The sequence below is a fragment of the Trifolium pratense genome, linkage group LG1, assembly GCF_020283565.1.
Source record: "Trifolium pratense cultivar HEN17-A07 linkage group LG1, ARS_RC_1.1, whole genome shotgun sequence".
NCBI lineage: Eukaryota > Viridiplantae > Streptophyta > Magnoliopsida > Fabales > Fabaceae > Trifolium > Trifolium pratense.
The window spans coordinates 38,542,287-38,559,391 of NC_060059.1; the positions used below are offsets into that span (position 1 = coordinate 38,542,287).

Here is a 17,105-nt window from a genome sequence, read left to right on the forward strand (position 1 = left end):
ACACATGCATGATATTGAAAGGCTAATATGGGGATTTGAATTTGTTGAAATAAAGAAAAAATAATCACATTTTAATCGTATGTTTCATTATGGTACTTCTTAAGTGACATCTTTGAAGTGTCAACATAGTTGAAATGTATTAGTTGTCATTTTCATACCATTTTGATCTTTTATTTAAAAAAAAACACATTTTAATCATAATCGGTTGATTGTAGTTTTTGAATGAAGTTTAAACGATCCATTTGTCCATAAATATATATGATTAGAAAATCATTCATGATTCTCTGATCATACATATTTACAAGATTGTAGAGAACTATCAACTTCATAGATGCCGTTAATATTTTTAACTTATGCTTTAGTTCCAAATTCATGAACTCAAATTGTAAAGCAAATGTTATTAAATTGTTAGATTTATTAGACATCAGAGAGTGAAATTTGAACTCAACCTTTCTTACCATTGACTTATATGAAGCTCATTCCAACTAGTATTAAATTATTTTTTACTATGAAAGAAAGTTAACATTAATTATTGAAATTAAATGGCTTTTGGTAGATCACTATGCATTTGCAAATCAATTGTGAGTAAGCATAAAGTTGACAATTCAATGCCGTGAAAGAACATTTGCATGTCATGAATCAAAAAAATAGAAAACATTGGCATGTCACTTCCATATTCTTTGTACATCTTTCCTTGTTATTTGATGAAACCTGGTTCTTGTTTTTTACAATACGACAAGGAAAATATATTGGCTTGTTTTTTATTTTTTATTTTTAAAGAAACATAATAACAAAAATATATAAGATTCTATCTTGATGACTTTTCATCGATATATTTAATATTTGTGTAATGAATACTGTAAGAAATAGTAGTGTATGAATGTAACTGGTTTCAACCATAATTATGGCTTTTCAATCACTCTTGTGGCAAATTAGTTAGTTTCAATTTTCAAAATTTTGATTTTTTTTTTTGCTATTAATAGTATCCATGTGAAAGAATTTGGTTAATGGGAAAGGGATTATCAGGTGAAACAGACACACGTGGCATTTTAATTTAGAGGAATTTTTAATTAAAAATGAGAGTAAAACAATATAATTAAATTTCTCTAAAGAGATATAGTTCAAAATCAAATAGTTAAAGATCTAAAAAATAATTAAAGTTACTATATATTTTAATATATGAAAGTTTTAACCTTTATATAAAAGAAGATAGAAAATAGAATAGGACAGAAATTGACTGTTGAGGAAAGTGCTATAATAGTTGAGGAATCATGCTATACTATTTATTTACTAGCCATGCATGCATAGCTTGGGTCAATTGGACAAATACACATTAATTTTCAATTGTTTGCCTCAGTGTAGTACTATATTTATTATTTCCTAACAAAATAAATAAATAAATACTTGGTTTCACTTCTCCCAACCTTAACACCAAAAGAGGGTGCTGAAGTGGTGACCTAATTTCGTATGCCATCTACCCCTAGTTGCGCCCTCTAACCAAACCAATGTCTTCTTATTTCACTAACCGACAATTAACATCACATGCATGTAGATGTTAAAAATCATATAAAATACTACAAAAAGAAATTTATTATTAGATGATAGACTTTTTTTTAAACAACAAAGATTTATTAATATATATAATCCTTAATATGTAAAGATTATATATGGTGCAAATGGTTGATCTTCAATGTGACTTAATGTATATGTAATTTATTTTTTAAATGTGAAAGGTAGACGAGTAATAAGCTGCGCCGTTAGACCTTTTATATAGTAAAATTAATCCTTCGAAAATTGGTGAATTTGAAAATCAGTGTTGATTTGAGAATTTATTAGTGGATAATATGTAAATATTTTTTTAAGTCTTAACACATTTTATGACCTTGTTGAGTCTTTAAAACTCAACTATTGAGATTTATAAACTTTTTTAAACCAATAAAATGCATAATTTTTAACTCAAAAAACTAAAAACAGAAATTTAAATTAGATAATGCAGTAAGTTTCTTATTCTTTTTATTTTCCTTTGTATTTAGCTTTTTAGTAGTTTTTTTACCTCAGTTTTTAATCATGTTCTTTTGCCTTTCCATTGGGCTGAAACCATTCAAGGCCCATATTCGCTCATCCACCCCCTTATTAAAAATCTCACAAGATTAGGTAAAAGTGAAAAACTATAAGTTGTAGCTGTAGCTAGCTAACAAAATATAAACAGTAGAATTGTTATGTAGTTTTAATAAAAAATATAATATAACAATAAGTAATATATATATATATATATATATATATATATATATATATATATATATATATATATATATATATATGGGGTATATATATATATATATATATATATATATATATATATATATATATATATATATATATATATATATATGGGGTTTTCTAACTTAGACCCTAGTTAGGTCTAAGTTAGCAAGGTGCACCTTTTCAATTGGACCAAAATACCCATTCTTTTTAATTAATTAACCAAAATACCCATCAATGGACGCGGATCCAGTGTCGCGCGCGTACCGAAGGACCATGGTTACAGACCGTTGATTTCCATCAGACAGCCAAGATCTGATCTCATCAAGACTGTCTGATCAATCCGACAGCCCAGATCATCCTGATCCATCAGATTCCAGCGCGTGCGCCACACTGGATTACACCCTGGAGAGAGAAAAATTTGCTTTTTAAAAGTAGGACACGTGTCACACAATGGTTGGCTGGACGTGATTTTTGTTCATTTAATACTTTGAACTCAATTATTTCGTTGTAAATTAATTTTTTATTTTATTTTTTTTATACCAAAATTCATAATTTTTTTTTTCTACAAATAGAGACTTGGTTCGTTTGATTTGGACACCGAAAAAAAAATGCAATTTTTCACTACCTTAATCTCATTTTTTGTCTACTAAATACGTTACTTGTGTGTTGTAATTTAACACGCACCACTCAACCAACTCACTGAAACCATTATACCAGGAAAATAGTAGATAATATTCTGGAACTTTTGGTATATTTTATGAAATTTTTGGAGACCTGAAACTATTTTTAGTTAATTAAATGAGATAAAACGGTAATTAAAAACTAGTGTTTGCTTCTGAAACCATTTTACTGGTAGAATGGTTGCACATAGTTGTATTCTGAAACCATTTTACTGGTAGAATGGTTTCAATGAGTAATTTATTAATTGTGTTTGCTTCTGAAACCATTTATCTGGTACAATGGTTTCAGAGAGTTGTAATCTGAAACCATTTTGCTGGTAGAATGGTTTCAGTAAGTTGATTATTAGTTATTTGCTTCTGAAACCATTTAGCTTGTAGAATGGTTGCACATAGTTGTATTCTGAAACCATTTTACTGGTAGAATGGTTTCAGTGAGTAATTTATTAATTGTGTTTGCTTCTGAAACCATTTATCTGGTACAATGGTTTCAGAGAGTTGTAATCTGAAACCATTTTGCTGGTAGAATGGTTTCAGTGAGTTCATGTAAGGTAGTGAAAAATGAGATTAATGTAGTGAAAAATTGGGTTTTTTTTTCTGTGTCCAAATCAAACGAACCAAGTCTCTATTTGTAGAGAAAAAAAAATTATGAATTTTGGTATAAAAAAAAAAAAATAAAATTAATTTACAACGAAATAATTGAGTTCAAAGTATTAAATGGAAAAAAATCACGCCCAGCCGATCAGACAGCGACACGTGTCCTGCTTTTAAAAAGTAGATTCTTCTCTCCAGGGTGTAATCCAGTGTGGTGCACGCGCTGGAATCTGATGGATTCGGATGATCTGGGCTGTCTGATTGATCAGACAGTCTTGATGAGATCAGATCTTGGCTGTCTGATGGAAATCAACGGTTTGTAACCATGGTCCTGCGGTACGCGCGCGACACTGGATCCGCGTCCATTGATGGTAATTTGGTTAATTAATTAAAAAGAATGGGTATTTTTGTCCAACTGAAAAGGTGCACCTTGCTAACTTAGACCCAACTGGGTCTAAGTTAGCAGCCCCCTATATATATATATATATATATATATATATATTACTAATTTAAATAACAATATTTTTTATATGGCGAGCTTTGGTGGTATTAGTTGTGTCTTAAAATATAAACTTGAAATTGTTTGGTGAGTGATGTTGGAGACTGAATTGAGTTTGTAATTTCAAAGCACAAAGAACATAAACTTGTCTCACATGTACACATTGAAATGGAAAGCATATCTAATTTTTGCTTTTAATTTTGCTTAGTAATAAATTTTGCCTTCACCTTACGGCTTAAACTGTGCCGCCTATAAGAACATCTCCGGGGTCAAGCTCAAAACACAATGATAATTATATTTCTTCCAAGTAATGACCAACAACTAAGAAAGCAATTGTTTTAGTCAAAAAAAAAAAAAAACTAAAAAACTAAGAAAGGATGAGATCAAAAAATTGAAATGGAAATGGAATATACAACCAAAGTAAAAATGAATTATGAGTTTTATTAAATACCGTTAATTTTGATGGGTCTCAATAACATATCAAATCATTTTCAATTTTTCTAAAAGTTTCCATGAATGATCTATATGATATAATCTTTCAATCCAACGGTCGATTTTATAAAATGCGTATTCATTATAACGTTATTCGAAACTTATGCATGGTGCACCACATGAACCACTTGTTCATGTTAGACTTAGCCGATTTTAGAGTCCAAACTTGAATCTAAGTATGCATGAACTAATTGGAAAGTGTTGTCAAAGTTAATTCCCTCAAATTCACGACATAACTTGAGATTTGGTGCGTGAATATTAATTTGAGCGAAGCCCTCAAAATTTATCAATCGCAATTTTTCAAGTAAGGGGCAACCAGATATCAAGTTTTAGGTATCAATTTTTCAGCTACGGTGAACAATGTACCGGTTGAGAAGTTATAACAATTAACCCTAACCTGTTTTAAATTTTGAACAAATCCAATTATTTATAGGTTAGCTTATGCAAATTTATTTACGTTTTTTTTGAGGGGGTGTATTAGATTGAGATTTTAAAAGACTACTAGTTTAAAGACCCGTGCATTCGCACGAGTCATCTTTCTATCTATATATGTCCCTCGGTACCACATGTTAGGTACCCTCGCAATCAAGCTCTAGCCATTTGAGGAACCGATTCTTGTTCTTGTTTGTTTACTTGATTTTCAGTAGGTATGACATATTGATACTACAGAAGACGAGTTCATATCTTCGCTTTCATTGAATGATAAGTGATCAAGGTCAACATTGGTTGAGCTCGCAAAATTGTAAGTTTGAGCCCGCATGAGCTCGTATTGTCGTTGTGTTGGTTGGATTGGTGGTTGTTTGCCCCCATATTGTTTAGTGGCGGAGCGACTAAAATATTCGGTTGACCGCCAAATGACAAGTTCAAGAAATTAATACTGCAGGTTATAGTTTTGAGACTTTCTAAGCGTAAGTATTTCTATCCTAGCTAACATGAATGTTTAGAAAAATTATGCAACAAAACAAAACAAAACAAATTTGCCAAGAACTATTCTAGCTGTAGCAAAAAAATTGGCACATAAAATTGAATGGTTTAATTTGGTACAATGAAAGTACAATCCACATGATTTACAGACAACCCTCAAAAGTTATTTCCTCTGTTGAATTCTTAAATTGGGAAGTAAACTTCCAAGTTTCAACAAGAGCCGAAGGAGTATTCCCGCGTGTAACTTAACTGCAACACTCTAAAATAATCCAATGAAATCTACACATTTTAGCATACATCGTTTACATAACATTTGAGGATAAAAATTGTCATGCATTCCCAAGGACACGAAGGTGATATGGTGGTCCACGGCAAAAAATAGGCTCAGCAGCTGAAGTTGCCTTAGCACGAGCCCGAAGGATATCATTCGCATCATCGATCACTGCTGCAGCGAGTAGGGTATACTCTCCTGGGACAAGGAAATGCAAGCAGAAAGAATGTGTGATTTGTTGAAGCGGGGGAATTTCAATGGTAATTTCACTCAGAACACCTGGAAAAAAAATTGATTTTGGCAAGACAATACACAATGTTAGAGACCCATATGAATGTCTTCCAATTACAGAAAGCAAACAAAAATAGAATATTACCAGTCCATAGAACAGTTGATTTGGTACCATCTACACAGTTCTCCCCAGATACATCTCTGCATGTAATATTAAGATTAATTTTGATCATATCCTTTGTGTTATTACGGACCACAACTACCATTGGTGTCATTTCATGTGCAAGAACAGAACTTTTTGAAGCCGGGGATTCAGGTAAATCAGATTCTTTCATGGGGTCAGCACTATCTGATTGAAAACCCTCTCTAAGAAGCCTGAAGCCAAATGTCAGTGGATCTGGCAGCAACACGTCCATGACTGATGTCTGTAGAGCAGCCTGGATAGCATCCTTGATATTTAACTCTCCAGAGCTATTGCGTCCCGAATGCCACTGAACCTTAATCCTAGATACAAGGTTCTTGATACAAGCATTGAGTTCGGCTTTGCTGTTCTTTTCAGAGAATGACGCGTTTCTTCCACCACCAGTCCCATCTGTCTGAGTGTCCTTCGATAAAAAGGAATCATCAAGAACAGGTAATTTAAAATGCTCAAGCGGCACAAGAACTCTTGCTGAGCAATCTCTATCAATTCTTGTTTTAGGATAACCATATTCTGTAGCACCCTGATCAGCTAAATGGTTGTCCTCATTATTATTGCTGTTTTCCAGTTTGACAGAGACATTGATTTCAAACACAACATCAGTTGGATTCGACAGCTCAAGTTCTAGAAACCGCAGTCCCCAGCTTCCTCTGAAAGGATCTATTTTCACCAATCTGTCCATTTTTGACTCAGAGTTAACATGTTCTCCGGTAGAATTATTATTTACATCATCTAACTTGGGAAGATTTTCACTAACATGAGCAGGAAATTCCATTGAAAGCAGTTGAGCCTTCACAAAAGACAAACCCTGCATAACACAAATCTGCAGGGGAACAACAAGGCGTCTACCGGGGGATACAGCATTTGGATCTTCAGAGGTTCTAAGTGGACCTGAAATGAAAGTGGAAAGAGCCTTAGGACCAGATATAAAAGGACCAGCACAAGCTATTATTGATCCTCAGCAGCACATGAAACCACCAAATGACAATGGCACAGAAATCTATTATTGCATGCTATTGCGAATATGGAGAATGCAAGTGTACCATAATATAATGAACCTTATCAAATAGACATATTTCAACTATTTAAGATGGGACGGAATTAAATGCAAGAGAACAATGACACCATCTAGCAAAAGAAGAGGAAGGCATGGAGAAATCGAAAAGGGGCAAATCATGCTGTACAAGGTAAATGAATAAAATATTAGAATCCAAAAAAGGTTTGATCTGAATGTATTCCAATGTAAGGCCGGCAGACTGAACTTCTAAATTCATCCTAAAAGCAAGAAAATACTAATGTCTTGAAGACAGTACCAGCGTAGTGGATCAATAGCGATGGGCAACTTCCATCTTTGGAATGTCTCGTATTATCAGCATCTGCCACACCAATCTGCCAGGCTCGCAAAGTCACTGGGAATGTCACTTCTGCTCCAGGTTTTAGAGGGAGGCTGGATTTTAATGTTTCAGAAGAATATGAAATTACAGAATCTTGATTTTTCCCTGACAGTGAAATATGTGCCTGCTCAATTGGAACTGTGCCTGCATTAGCCAGACTTATCCACACATCACGAATTTCTCCTTCGTACAAAATAATGGCCCCATCACCTCCAACAACATGTGATATCAGCAATGGAAGGGGCGGTACTACAGAAATACTTGGAACAGATACATTTTTCAACTTTGGAGATCCACAGCATCGAAAAGGGTCAGAAAGGACAAGCCCTTGTGCAGCCCCAAGAAGCAGATTGTCAACCTCTCTAAACAAGTGTTCAGTAATAACACCAAAACAATGAACAATGCACCCAGGAATTGTAACTGGCCCCGCTGATGTTGGAATACCAGATAAGGTAATCACTTTTGAAGAATTTGGTAAAAGGCTTATGCTCACAGGAAAAGCATCAAAATTTCCTGAATGCACAGACAGATAGATGCTATCGACTCTTAAATCAAAGCCACATGGGTTTGCCAATTCCACTAAAACCTGGATCGGCTCTCCGACAATCCAAATAAGCTCTTGCTTCTTGATATTATTTGTATCTCCTTTACTGAATGGAGTGTAAATGAAAGGGCCTGAGGGAGCAGCACCCGCCCACCAGTCTTCTCTAGCAGGATTACGTTTTACAATGTCCATTTGTGTTGGGTGGACAGGAAAGGAATGCACCCTGAAATTTAATAATTAAATTGCTCTTGTATTGTGATAAAAAAAAATAAAAAAAATTGCTCTTGTATCAGCTCTCCAAAATTAATGTAATTGACAAATTAGCATTTGAAAAACTTGACCCCAAAAGGAAAGATAAAGGAATATGACTTGGTCAGGATGAGTTGCGGGAAAAAAATGATTTGACCTAGAAAATACCTTATAAAAGGTAAAGCGGGATCAGCACAACGAGTCCCTGGTGGTAGCCTCTCAGACGAATTCAAAAGTGCATTAGCAAGACCATTTTGCCCAGCAGGAGTTATTAGAGGATAGTAGGACCTAAGTAGTCGTGCCGCTGCACTCCATGCAGTAAGAGGATCTCCGGCACGAACTGCAGAGAGCAGAATTTCTCTTAATACAACCATCTGGATGGTACTCCATTGAGACTCAAACAATGAGACAACTGATTGGTGATGTATTTTCCCAGCATCAGCTTTATCTGATCCAATTCCCTTCTGTGAAGAAGCAACAGCTTAAATTATATTCTTAAAACTGGTAAAGTTAAAGCAAAGCAAAGAAAAAAAAGAGATAAACAGCAACAGTTTACTATCATAGCAACTGAACTAATAACTTCTAGTTTCAAATCAATTTGACAAATCAATCAAAATTTTCTATCCAATGCAAAAAATTATTATATTTTCAAGTAACAAAAGCAAGGCCACATGTGTTTCTAGTATCCAAAGAGATAAGGTGTTTCAATGGGTGGTGCATGTAGTCTTACATTATGAATAATAGAATGATCGGAGATTGATGATCTACTTTGAACATGATAAGCTTTAGTGGTCATTGCCAAAACTTGCATAGCACTAATTGCAGCCAGCCTATTTTCTTGCTGCAAATATAACTGAGCAACCTGCCTTGAAAAGAAAGCCGCTTTTCTCTGGTATCCAAGACTGCCATACAAACGAGCTATTTCAATGTATAATATGAGTCGATCACTTGCATCAATTAAAGATTTAGCCCCATCTGCAGCTGTGGTTAATAACTCCACTACCTCCTTGGCCAGCTCTCTCCTGTTGATTGAGATAATTCAGTCAAAAACATTGTAAAAATAATAGAAAGTGAACAGGTATTCCAAATCTCATATGTACAGTTGTTTTGGGTAATTAGGAGCATGAAATTGAAAAATTCATGAAGTATCATTCAATTGAAATGCTGGTCTAACTTGAAGAAGCTAAACAATTGAACTTGAAATGCAAAATTCATAATGGCTCTACATTCAAGAATATGATAGAGACTTAGGTATTACGGGGTACCCAAGTCCCGCATCCAGTAGTGTGGGATGCTCAGTAGAGTATTTAAGTAACTTGGTTCTTCCCCTTTAACAGCTAGCTTTTAAGGGAGGGTCCCCAAGTGCTTAGATGCTTATCAAAATACTAAGTTGATTTAATTACATATTCATAATGAGCATCAACGTAGCATATTCATGATTTATCACATTGTAGAGCACAGCAAAAGAATGTACCTGCAGAGGAACCTTGCTAATTTCAAAGTAGCTTCAAGTTCAAAAGTTATGGGAGAAACTCTGCACAAAAGAAATAAAAACACTTACAATTAACAAATAGAAATTGGAGTAATCAGCATGAGGTGTATAAACAAGTGAGTAATATAACTAGGGAAAGCACAGTTAAACAATAGACATCAGAGAGATTGGTTAATGAAGGCTTGAAGGATGACTTCTTACCGCTGAGTATTATCTTGTGACTTCTTGTAATGCAAGATGACACTATTATAACGATATCTAACTTCCTCCTCCACGCCTGAATCTTTCTGGCCCATACGGTCGATCTGAAACCATTAAAATGAAAATAAATAAGGATGTGAATGAAGACAAGAGTCAATGTTCATTTTTCAGGACAATCATGGTCGTCATAGGACTCATATCTATACTCCAATGCCATGTGGTATGCGCTGCTACTAAAAAATTTATACTGGAGTTCAGGACAATCATGGTCGTATATGACTCATATATATACTCCAATGCCATGTGGCATGCACTGCCACTCATAAAAACTGTATACTGCAGATACCATGCACTGCCAGAAAACTGTTCGGTCTAAAGCAATTAGACATATGAACATATAATCTTTCCCTTTTAAGAACTGAGATCTTACTTAATTGGAGCACAAATTAGGGGAGAAATATTTCGGAGATTGGAGCCTTGAGTTCCTGGTACTCTAACCTACTAGTTCATGCTTTCTGAAGAAATTATATATGAAATAAGTACTTGTTCATACATTGTGTGCAAGTAGGAAAACCATTAAGCACTTCAACATGCAGTTAACTTAAGTAGACACATAAAAAACCATTACAACTGCAAGTCTTGATCCATTCCATTTTCACCAAACAAAAACAATATTTAGTATATATTTGGGTAAGTATTTGACAATCAGGGTCTAGAGTGAACATATTTGTAATATTGATTTAGTCAAATTTGAGTTTAAAGTGCAGTGATTTATGCTAAAATGCATTTACTAAAAAAACAAGTTTGAAATGAAACTTAAGTGTAAATTTCTAATTTCATGCAAAAGGTGTGTGATAAAATAGGGGAACCGGAGGTGCAATTAAACCAAAAAAATACTATTCAATTTTAAATCAAACCGAAAATGAAAGGATGAAAAGAAAATGAGAAAACATATATACCAGCAAGGCACAAACACTACCCTCCAATGCTCCAGCATACCAAAAGAAATCCCCAGTCAACCTGCTAAGTTCTAATGCAGTGGAATAATGAGCATTAGCATCAACAGGAGAACCTGCTAGCAAGCAGTAATCACCAATCGTCTTCTGAGCACGCCCAAGTCTCCGTTTTTTGGCCTTGATAACCTGCATTCCACAGAAACACTCAAAAGATCAATCAAATCAAACTTCATAACAACAAGGCTTGTTTGGATTGGCTTATTTGAGCTGAACTTAACAACATAAGAATTTGTGAGACTGTTTGGAATAGCTTTATAGAAACAGCTTATGACATGGCCATAAGTTTTTTCAGCTTATTTTTATAACCTCCCCAAAATGGCTTGGGAAAAATAGCTTTTGACTTATATGAAAACAATTTGACATTCTTTTATCTTTTCTTATAGAAATAGCTTATACATAAGTACTTGTATATGATAAATGACTGTTATAAGCTCTTAATTAAGCTGATTATCCAAACAACACCAAAAAATACTAAACCAAAAATCAAACTCCACGTCATAACACGACCAAAATAATAAACTAGCAATAACAATAATAATCATGATTCATGACACCTAAAACATGAACACCTCCTCTGAGCTGAGACTAGCTTGTGAATCCAAAGGTGTCTTGAGAATAGTTCCAGAAGATTCCGCTTGAAGCACCCACTTCTCAAACTCCATTAACAACGAAGCAGCTACTTCTTGCATCATAGTATTCAAATGAAACTCTAATGTGGACCGATCCGCAGGCGGAAACAATCTCAAATTTCCATCTCTCTTACTTCCATCATCAAGCTGCAACAGAAAACTATAAAAATCATTCTTTTTCTAACCATTTCTAACCCAAATTTCCAAAAAAAGTTAAAATTAAAATACTAACTAAAATAAATTAACTATAACAATGTTTCCTTTTTCTGATCCATTTCTTAGGGAAATTACCAAAAATAGAGAAAATGCAAATGAAGTAGTACCTGAGAATCGTTAGGGTAAAAAGCGAAGCAACGATCAACAAGTGAAGAAGGATAAGATTTACAAGAATTTGAGAATTGATCGATAACAGCGTCAAGATCCGGCGAAGAAGGACAATGAACAATGCCAACAACAGCGAGGGTTTTACGGTGAGATTGAAAATCTTCCCATGGACTTGGAGTAGAACCTCCGAGGACGAATTTGAACCGGATTGAACCGGAATCCCAAGGTTGATTTGCGAAAGGTGATTTTTGGTGTTCAGTGTAGAAGGAACTGATTGCAGAGAGAGGGATTGTGTGGACAGGGAGGAGCATTGAGTAGTAGTCACGGAGGACGTTGGGAGGGACTGTTCCGATTGGAATGACGGCGATTTGGATCGTTGATGATCCTTCGATGCTTACTTCGGGTTCCATTGTGGTGGTTATGCACCGTAGCGCGGTGGTTAGTTACGTTCTCCGTTTTCAATGATCGCTGTGTTGTGTTGTTTTTGTTTACCAGTTATACTATTAACAAGATCTCGCGAAAATAATGTAGAATGACTGAAATGCCTCTCATGTGAAAGTGATCAACTATTTTTTTCTTACACATATTAATTAAATTACTGTAGTAAACTATTTTTTTTTGTGAAGTAAACTAATTTTTAAATTTAAATAAGGCAAAAATACATAATTTTTTTAAAAGGTTTTCTTTGAACAGTAAAAATGAAATATATTAATGGGGAGCCATTGGAAGCACAAGGTGTGTGAAAGAACCACAAGAATAAGTGAGAATGCACCGAAACAAAAAGCTTAATCGATGTCCATAAAATTGAAAATCATTTGATATGTTATTGGGACACGTCAAGATTAACGAAATAAAAAAAAACTCATAAACCGTTAATCTTGATGAGTCTCAATAACATATCAAATAATTTTCAATTTCTTTAAAAAAAAAATATGAATGATCTATATGATATAAACTTTCAATTCTACTGTCGATTTTGTAAAATTCATATTCACATTATTTATGATTTGTGAACTATGCACCACTTGAACCATTTCTTAGACAAAACCGCGTAAATTTTACCGGTACCAAATATTTAAGAAAAGAAAATAAGTAGTTTTTTTTTTCTTTCAAAGAAAATGAGGTATATTGGGGGGGGTGTATATAGACATCAAGAGGCCCATCACCGTTCAGTAAAGACAAAAAAAATAATAAAAAATTTGTTTCAACAATATTGGTACAAGTAAAACCTTAAACCCTAAAACAACAAAACTCAGCAGCTCCATCGAGTAGCACAGAACTCAACTCGCCGGAAAACAGAAACTTAACCGGAGTTACTCGCCGACATTCAGAAACAGTGAGAAACGTTTCCATATTCATCTTCTATATACAATGCTTTGTTTTGTGATTAATTGATCTTTTCAATGTATATTATGTGACAGATTTGTAGCAGAAGAACATGGGGAAGAACGCGGGGAAGAAGAGAAAGCGTAGTGAAAAGGCTGAAGCTGTAGCAGTTCCTAAAAAGGAAGAATCGGCTCCAGAGAGACCAGTTAGGACCCTTTTGGGATGGAAGGATAAGAATCAAATTGAAAATGAAGTTGAGGTTATGGATAATGAAACTCGTTCACCTGTATTCAGAAACAAAGAGAAAGTTTTGGTTACTTGTTCTAGACGTATTGTTTACAGGTATAAACCACACAACTCAAATGGATTTTGTTGTAGTTAAGCTGTTTTTGATTATTTTAAGTTTGGATTTTGGGCCATGTTTGGATAAACAACTTAATTAAGCACTTATAGAATATTAAAGCTTGATGTACCAAAAAAAAAAAAGAATATTAAATCTTATGCATAAGCTGTTTTTGTAATGAAAGATAAAGGGTATGTTTGAATTAGCTTGTATGAGCTTATGTATTGATATAAGTTATGTTTCATTAGTTTTTTTAGCTTATTTACATAAGTTCTCCAATATAGCTTATGAAAAAAGCTTATAGCATATGCTAAAACAACTTAACTTTAATTTATCTCTTACTATATAGAAATAGCTTATATAAGCTTGTACATAAGCGCAAGCTGCAAATAAGTTGTTTATCCAAATAGGGTCTAAATAAAGTTAAACTGCTTTCATATAAGATATATAAGATATTTTCATAAGCTACTATTACGGAGAGCTTATGAAAATAAGCTGAAAACAACTTATGGGCATGTCATAAGCTGTTTACATAAGCTTCCAAATAGTCTCGCTAGTGTTTAAGTCAGTAGATAAGTTCAAATAAGTTAATTCAAACCGATCATTGTTTATTTTGTGTGCATTGGAAGGATATAATCACAATGCTCTTGTTTGTGTGTGTGAAATTAAGCAGAACGAAAGTATTGGTTTTATATGTGGGGTTAGTTTTTTAATTTGGTATATTGATGGGGTGGAGTGTTTTTTCATAAACTTGTTATAGGTACCGACATTTGATGTTGAACTTGGTATCGCTTCTGCCTCATTGCAAGAAGGATAACAAGGTTGAATCAAAAGAAACTAAAGGCGCCACTCTGAACGAGCTTGTTGAGCTGAAAAACTGTTCGTCTTGTTTGTTTTTTGAGGTATTCTTTTTAGTTTTTTCATGTCACAAGGTTTTTTAGTGCGAACTACGGATCATGTTTATCAGCTATGTTGTTGTACAAATGTTGATGTTTATATGTTTTATTTAGATGTAATACATTGTTGTTGGTTAGTTTCAAAGTATAGCATAACTGCATTCCTTTGTTTCCCCTTCCAAATTTGCTTTTTTTTATGTATCAGTTTATATAATTTGAAATCTGATGATTGAGACAACATTTTATACTGAATCTTGAGTTTGGGTTCTAGTTCTTATTCTTAATCTTGACAAAGTCTTGTCAACTTGTGACATTAGGATAACTTTCTTATCTTTCCGGTTTGTATATATGAATTTCAGTGCAGGAAGGCAAAAGATCTTTATCTCTGGATGGCAAAATGCCCTAATGGCCCGTCTGTAAAATTTCTAGTTAGTGCCGGTAATATTCTCATCTGACCGTTATCACAAGATTACTGCAGAAACTAATTCTCATGTCATCAGTATTCTAGCTCTTCATTCTTCTCTTTGAATTATGATTAACCCTCTTTCTGAGGCCATTTTACGAGTTTCTCTTTCACCCTCACTGCTTTCCAGTGCACACAATGGAGGAATTGAAGCTAACTGGGAATCATCTAAAAGGTTCCCGCCCTCTTTTGACATTTTCATCAAATTTTGAAAAAGATGCACACTGGAAACTGTTGAAAGAAATGCTGTTACAGGTATTTGGTTAATTACTCTTCTATATACTGTGTGTGTGCACGCACGATTTTGGGGTTATTAGAGAATTATATAATAGAAGCATACACAATTTTGATTATTGCTAACATACTATTTCTTTTGTTGGTTCAGATATTTGAAACTCCAAAGGACCATAGAAAGGCTAAGCCTTTTCATGACCACGTTTTTGTCTTCTCAATAGTTGACGACCATATATGGTTCCGAAATTACCAGGTTTGTGTTTGCATGCACAATATCTAAATAATTGCCATACCATCCTTTTCAAATTTCCGTTAGTTTAGAGTTTAAAATCAGTTCGTATGTTGTTTTCTAAACGTTTAATTTTTAATGGATTAGCCTTAGTTTCCTTAACAATTAGCTTCAGTCTCTATTAAATAAAAGCAAATCCTAGAAAATAATGATATTATGATAAGAGTCTAAATTTGATATAAAATCAAAGCAAAACCTATTATTATACTATCAACGACTAAAATGTCCATTAAATTTTTCCTATGCAGATCTCTGTTCCTCATAATGAGTCCGACAAACTGCCACGAGGAGGCCTTGATAAAATGACATTGATTGAGGTATGCAAATTGGCTTATCGATTTATAGATTTGTCAATTCCTATAATTCCTTTAACTTATGTGGGGAAGTTACTTGTTTAGGTTGGTCCACGGTTCTGCTTGAACCCAATTAAAATATTTGGTGGCAGTTTTGGAGGCCCGACTTTATATGAGAATCCATTCTATGTGTCGCCAAACCAGGTATTGACTACCGTGTTCTCAACATATACTCATAATTTCTCTAGTTTTCTACCGAAAACAACTGCATCATCTTGGTTGTGTTTGTAACCCTTTTATGTTGGTGGTTGTAGATTCGAGCTTTGCAGAAGAAGAAAAAAGCTGGAACGTTTGCTAAGAAGGTCAAAGCAAAGACAAGAAGGAAAATGCATGAGATTAACAATCATCTAGAGCCTGACGAGTTTGCAGATATGTGGAAAGACTGATCTCAAAATTAACCTACCTCTTTTCACTGAATGTAAGAATGGGCATTTCACCTTATATCCGACGTGAAATGGTGATTTTTGTTTTGCAGCTCATTCTTTACAGTGGTTTTGATGTGAGAATTGCTTTGTGTCCAATTGGAGATATAGAATGTACTTCTATGGACTTGTGTGATTCTGTAATGTTATTTTCTTTTATTCTTGTGGAGACTGTTTCCTACCATGCCTTTGGTTGTACAATATTTATACTTTATCGATATTCTTATAAGATGTTGGTTTTGTGAAAGGTGATTGCTCTTCTCGCCCCATTATTCAGAAGAATACACTATTCGAAGATATATTCTGGTAGAACCGAAACATATCTTTCGGTAAATGAGAAGAGCAATTACCTTGGTGAAAAGTAGTATTTACAAGAGAAGGTTGTTGTAGTTGGCTTAGTCGATGGATTAATCTGACCTCTAATTGATGAAGTTTTATAGTTTGTGTGAGCTATCCTTTACGGATTAAGATGCTGCTATCTCTATTCTCTACTGCCAGACAATTTTCGTTGGATCATGAAAATTTAAAAAGAATTTCTAGACAGCTTCGGCTCTTATTTTCTTTTTCGTAAAATTTCCATAACCTAGGCTCCATTTTTTTTTTTTTTTTTCCTTTTTATTCTTATTTTGGTATAACAGGCTCCAATTCTTTAATTATTTCTCAAGTGTGGAAGAATTGCGGGTTAAACGAGTGAGCTCGCTGACATTGCCCCATATATCCAGCTCTAATAAAAAGTTCATAATTCTAACGTTAACATGAATATAATTTGATCACTAAT

General features: G+C 34.0%; 2 protein-coding genes across 3 annotated transcripts; one reads left to right on the forward strand and one right to left on the reverse strand.

Moving 5' to 3' along the window:
* Window positions 1-5,517: 5,517 nt before the first annotated feature.
* On the reverse strand, window positions 5,518-12,562 carry LOC123915538 (trafficking protein particle complex II-specific subunit 120 homolog). The gene is made up of 10 exons (XM_045966696.1): window positions 12,001-12,562; window positions 11,618-11,824; window positions 10,992-11,174; window positions 10,033-10,136; window positions 9,814-9,873; window positions 9,070-9,361; window positions 8,508-8,803; window positions 7,466-8,313; window positions 6,099-7,043; window positions 5,518-6,001 (listed from the first exon to the last, which is right to left on the reverse strand). Exons 1-10 carry the CDS (start codon window positions 12,409-12,411, stop codon window positions 5,781-5,783), a joined length of 3,567 nt encoding a protein of 1,188 aa, XP_045822652.1. The 5' UTR covers window positions 12,412-12,562; the 3' UTR covers window positions 5,518-5,780.
* Window positions 12,563-13,172: 610 nt separating this feature from the next.
* LOC123915545 (ribosome biogenesis protein BRX1 homolog 2-like) lies at window positions 13,173-16,792 on the forward strand. 2 transcript variants are annotated; one of them, XM_045966708.1, is made up of 9 exons: window positions 13,173-13,337; window positions 13,423-13,669; window positions 14,431-14,572; window positions 14,926-15,004; window positions 15,160-15,284; window positions 15,415-15,516; window positions 15,801-15,869; window positions 15,951-16,049; window positions 16,160-16,792. In XM_045966708.1, the coding sequence occupies exons 2-9, from the start codon at window positions 13,440-13,442 to the stop codon at window positions 16,289-16,291; spliced, it is 978 nt and encodes a 325-aa protein (XP_045822664.1). In that variant the 5' UTR covers window positions 13,173-13,337; window positions 13,423-13,439; the 3' UTR covers window positions 16,292-16,792. The 2 variants fall into 2 exon arrangements, with proteins under 2 accessions (XP_045822664.1, XP_045822671.1); XM_045966715.1 differs by having other exon boundaries at window positions 13,214-13,337; window positions 13,434-13,669.
* Window positions 16,793-17,105: the final 313 nt, after the last annotated feature.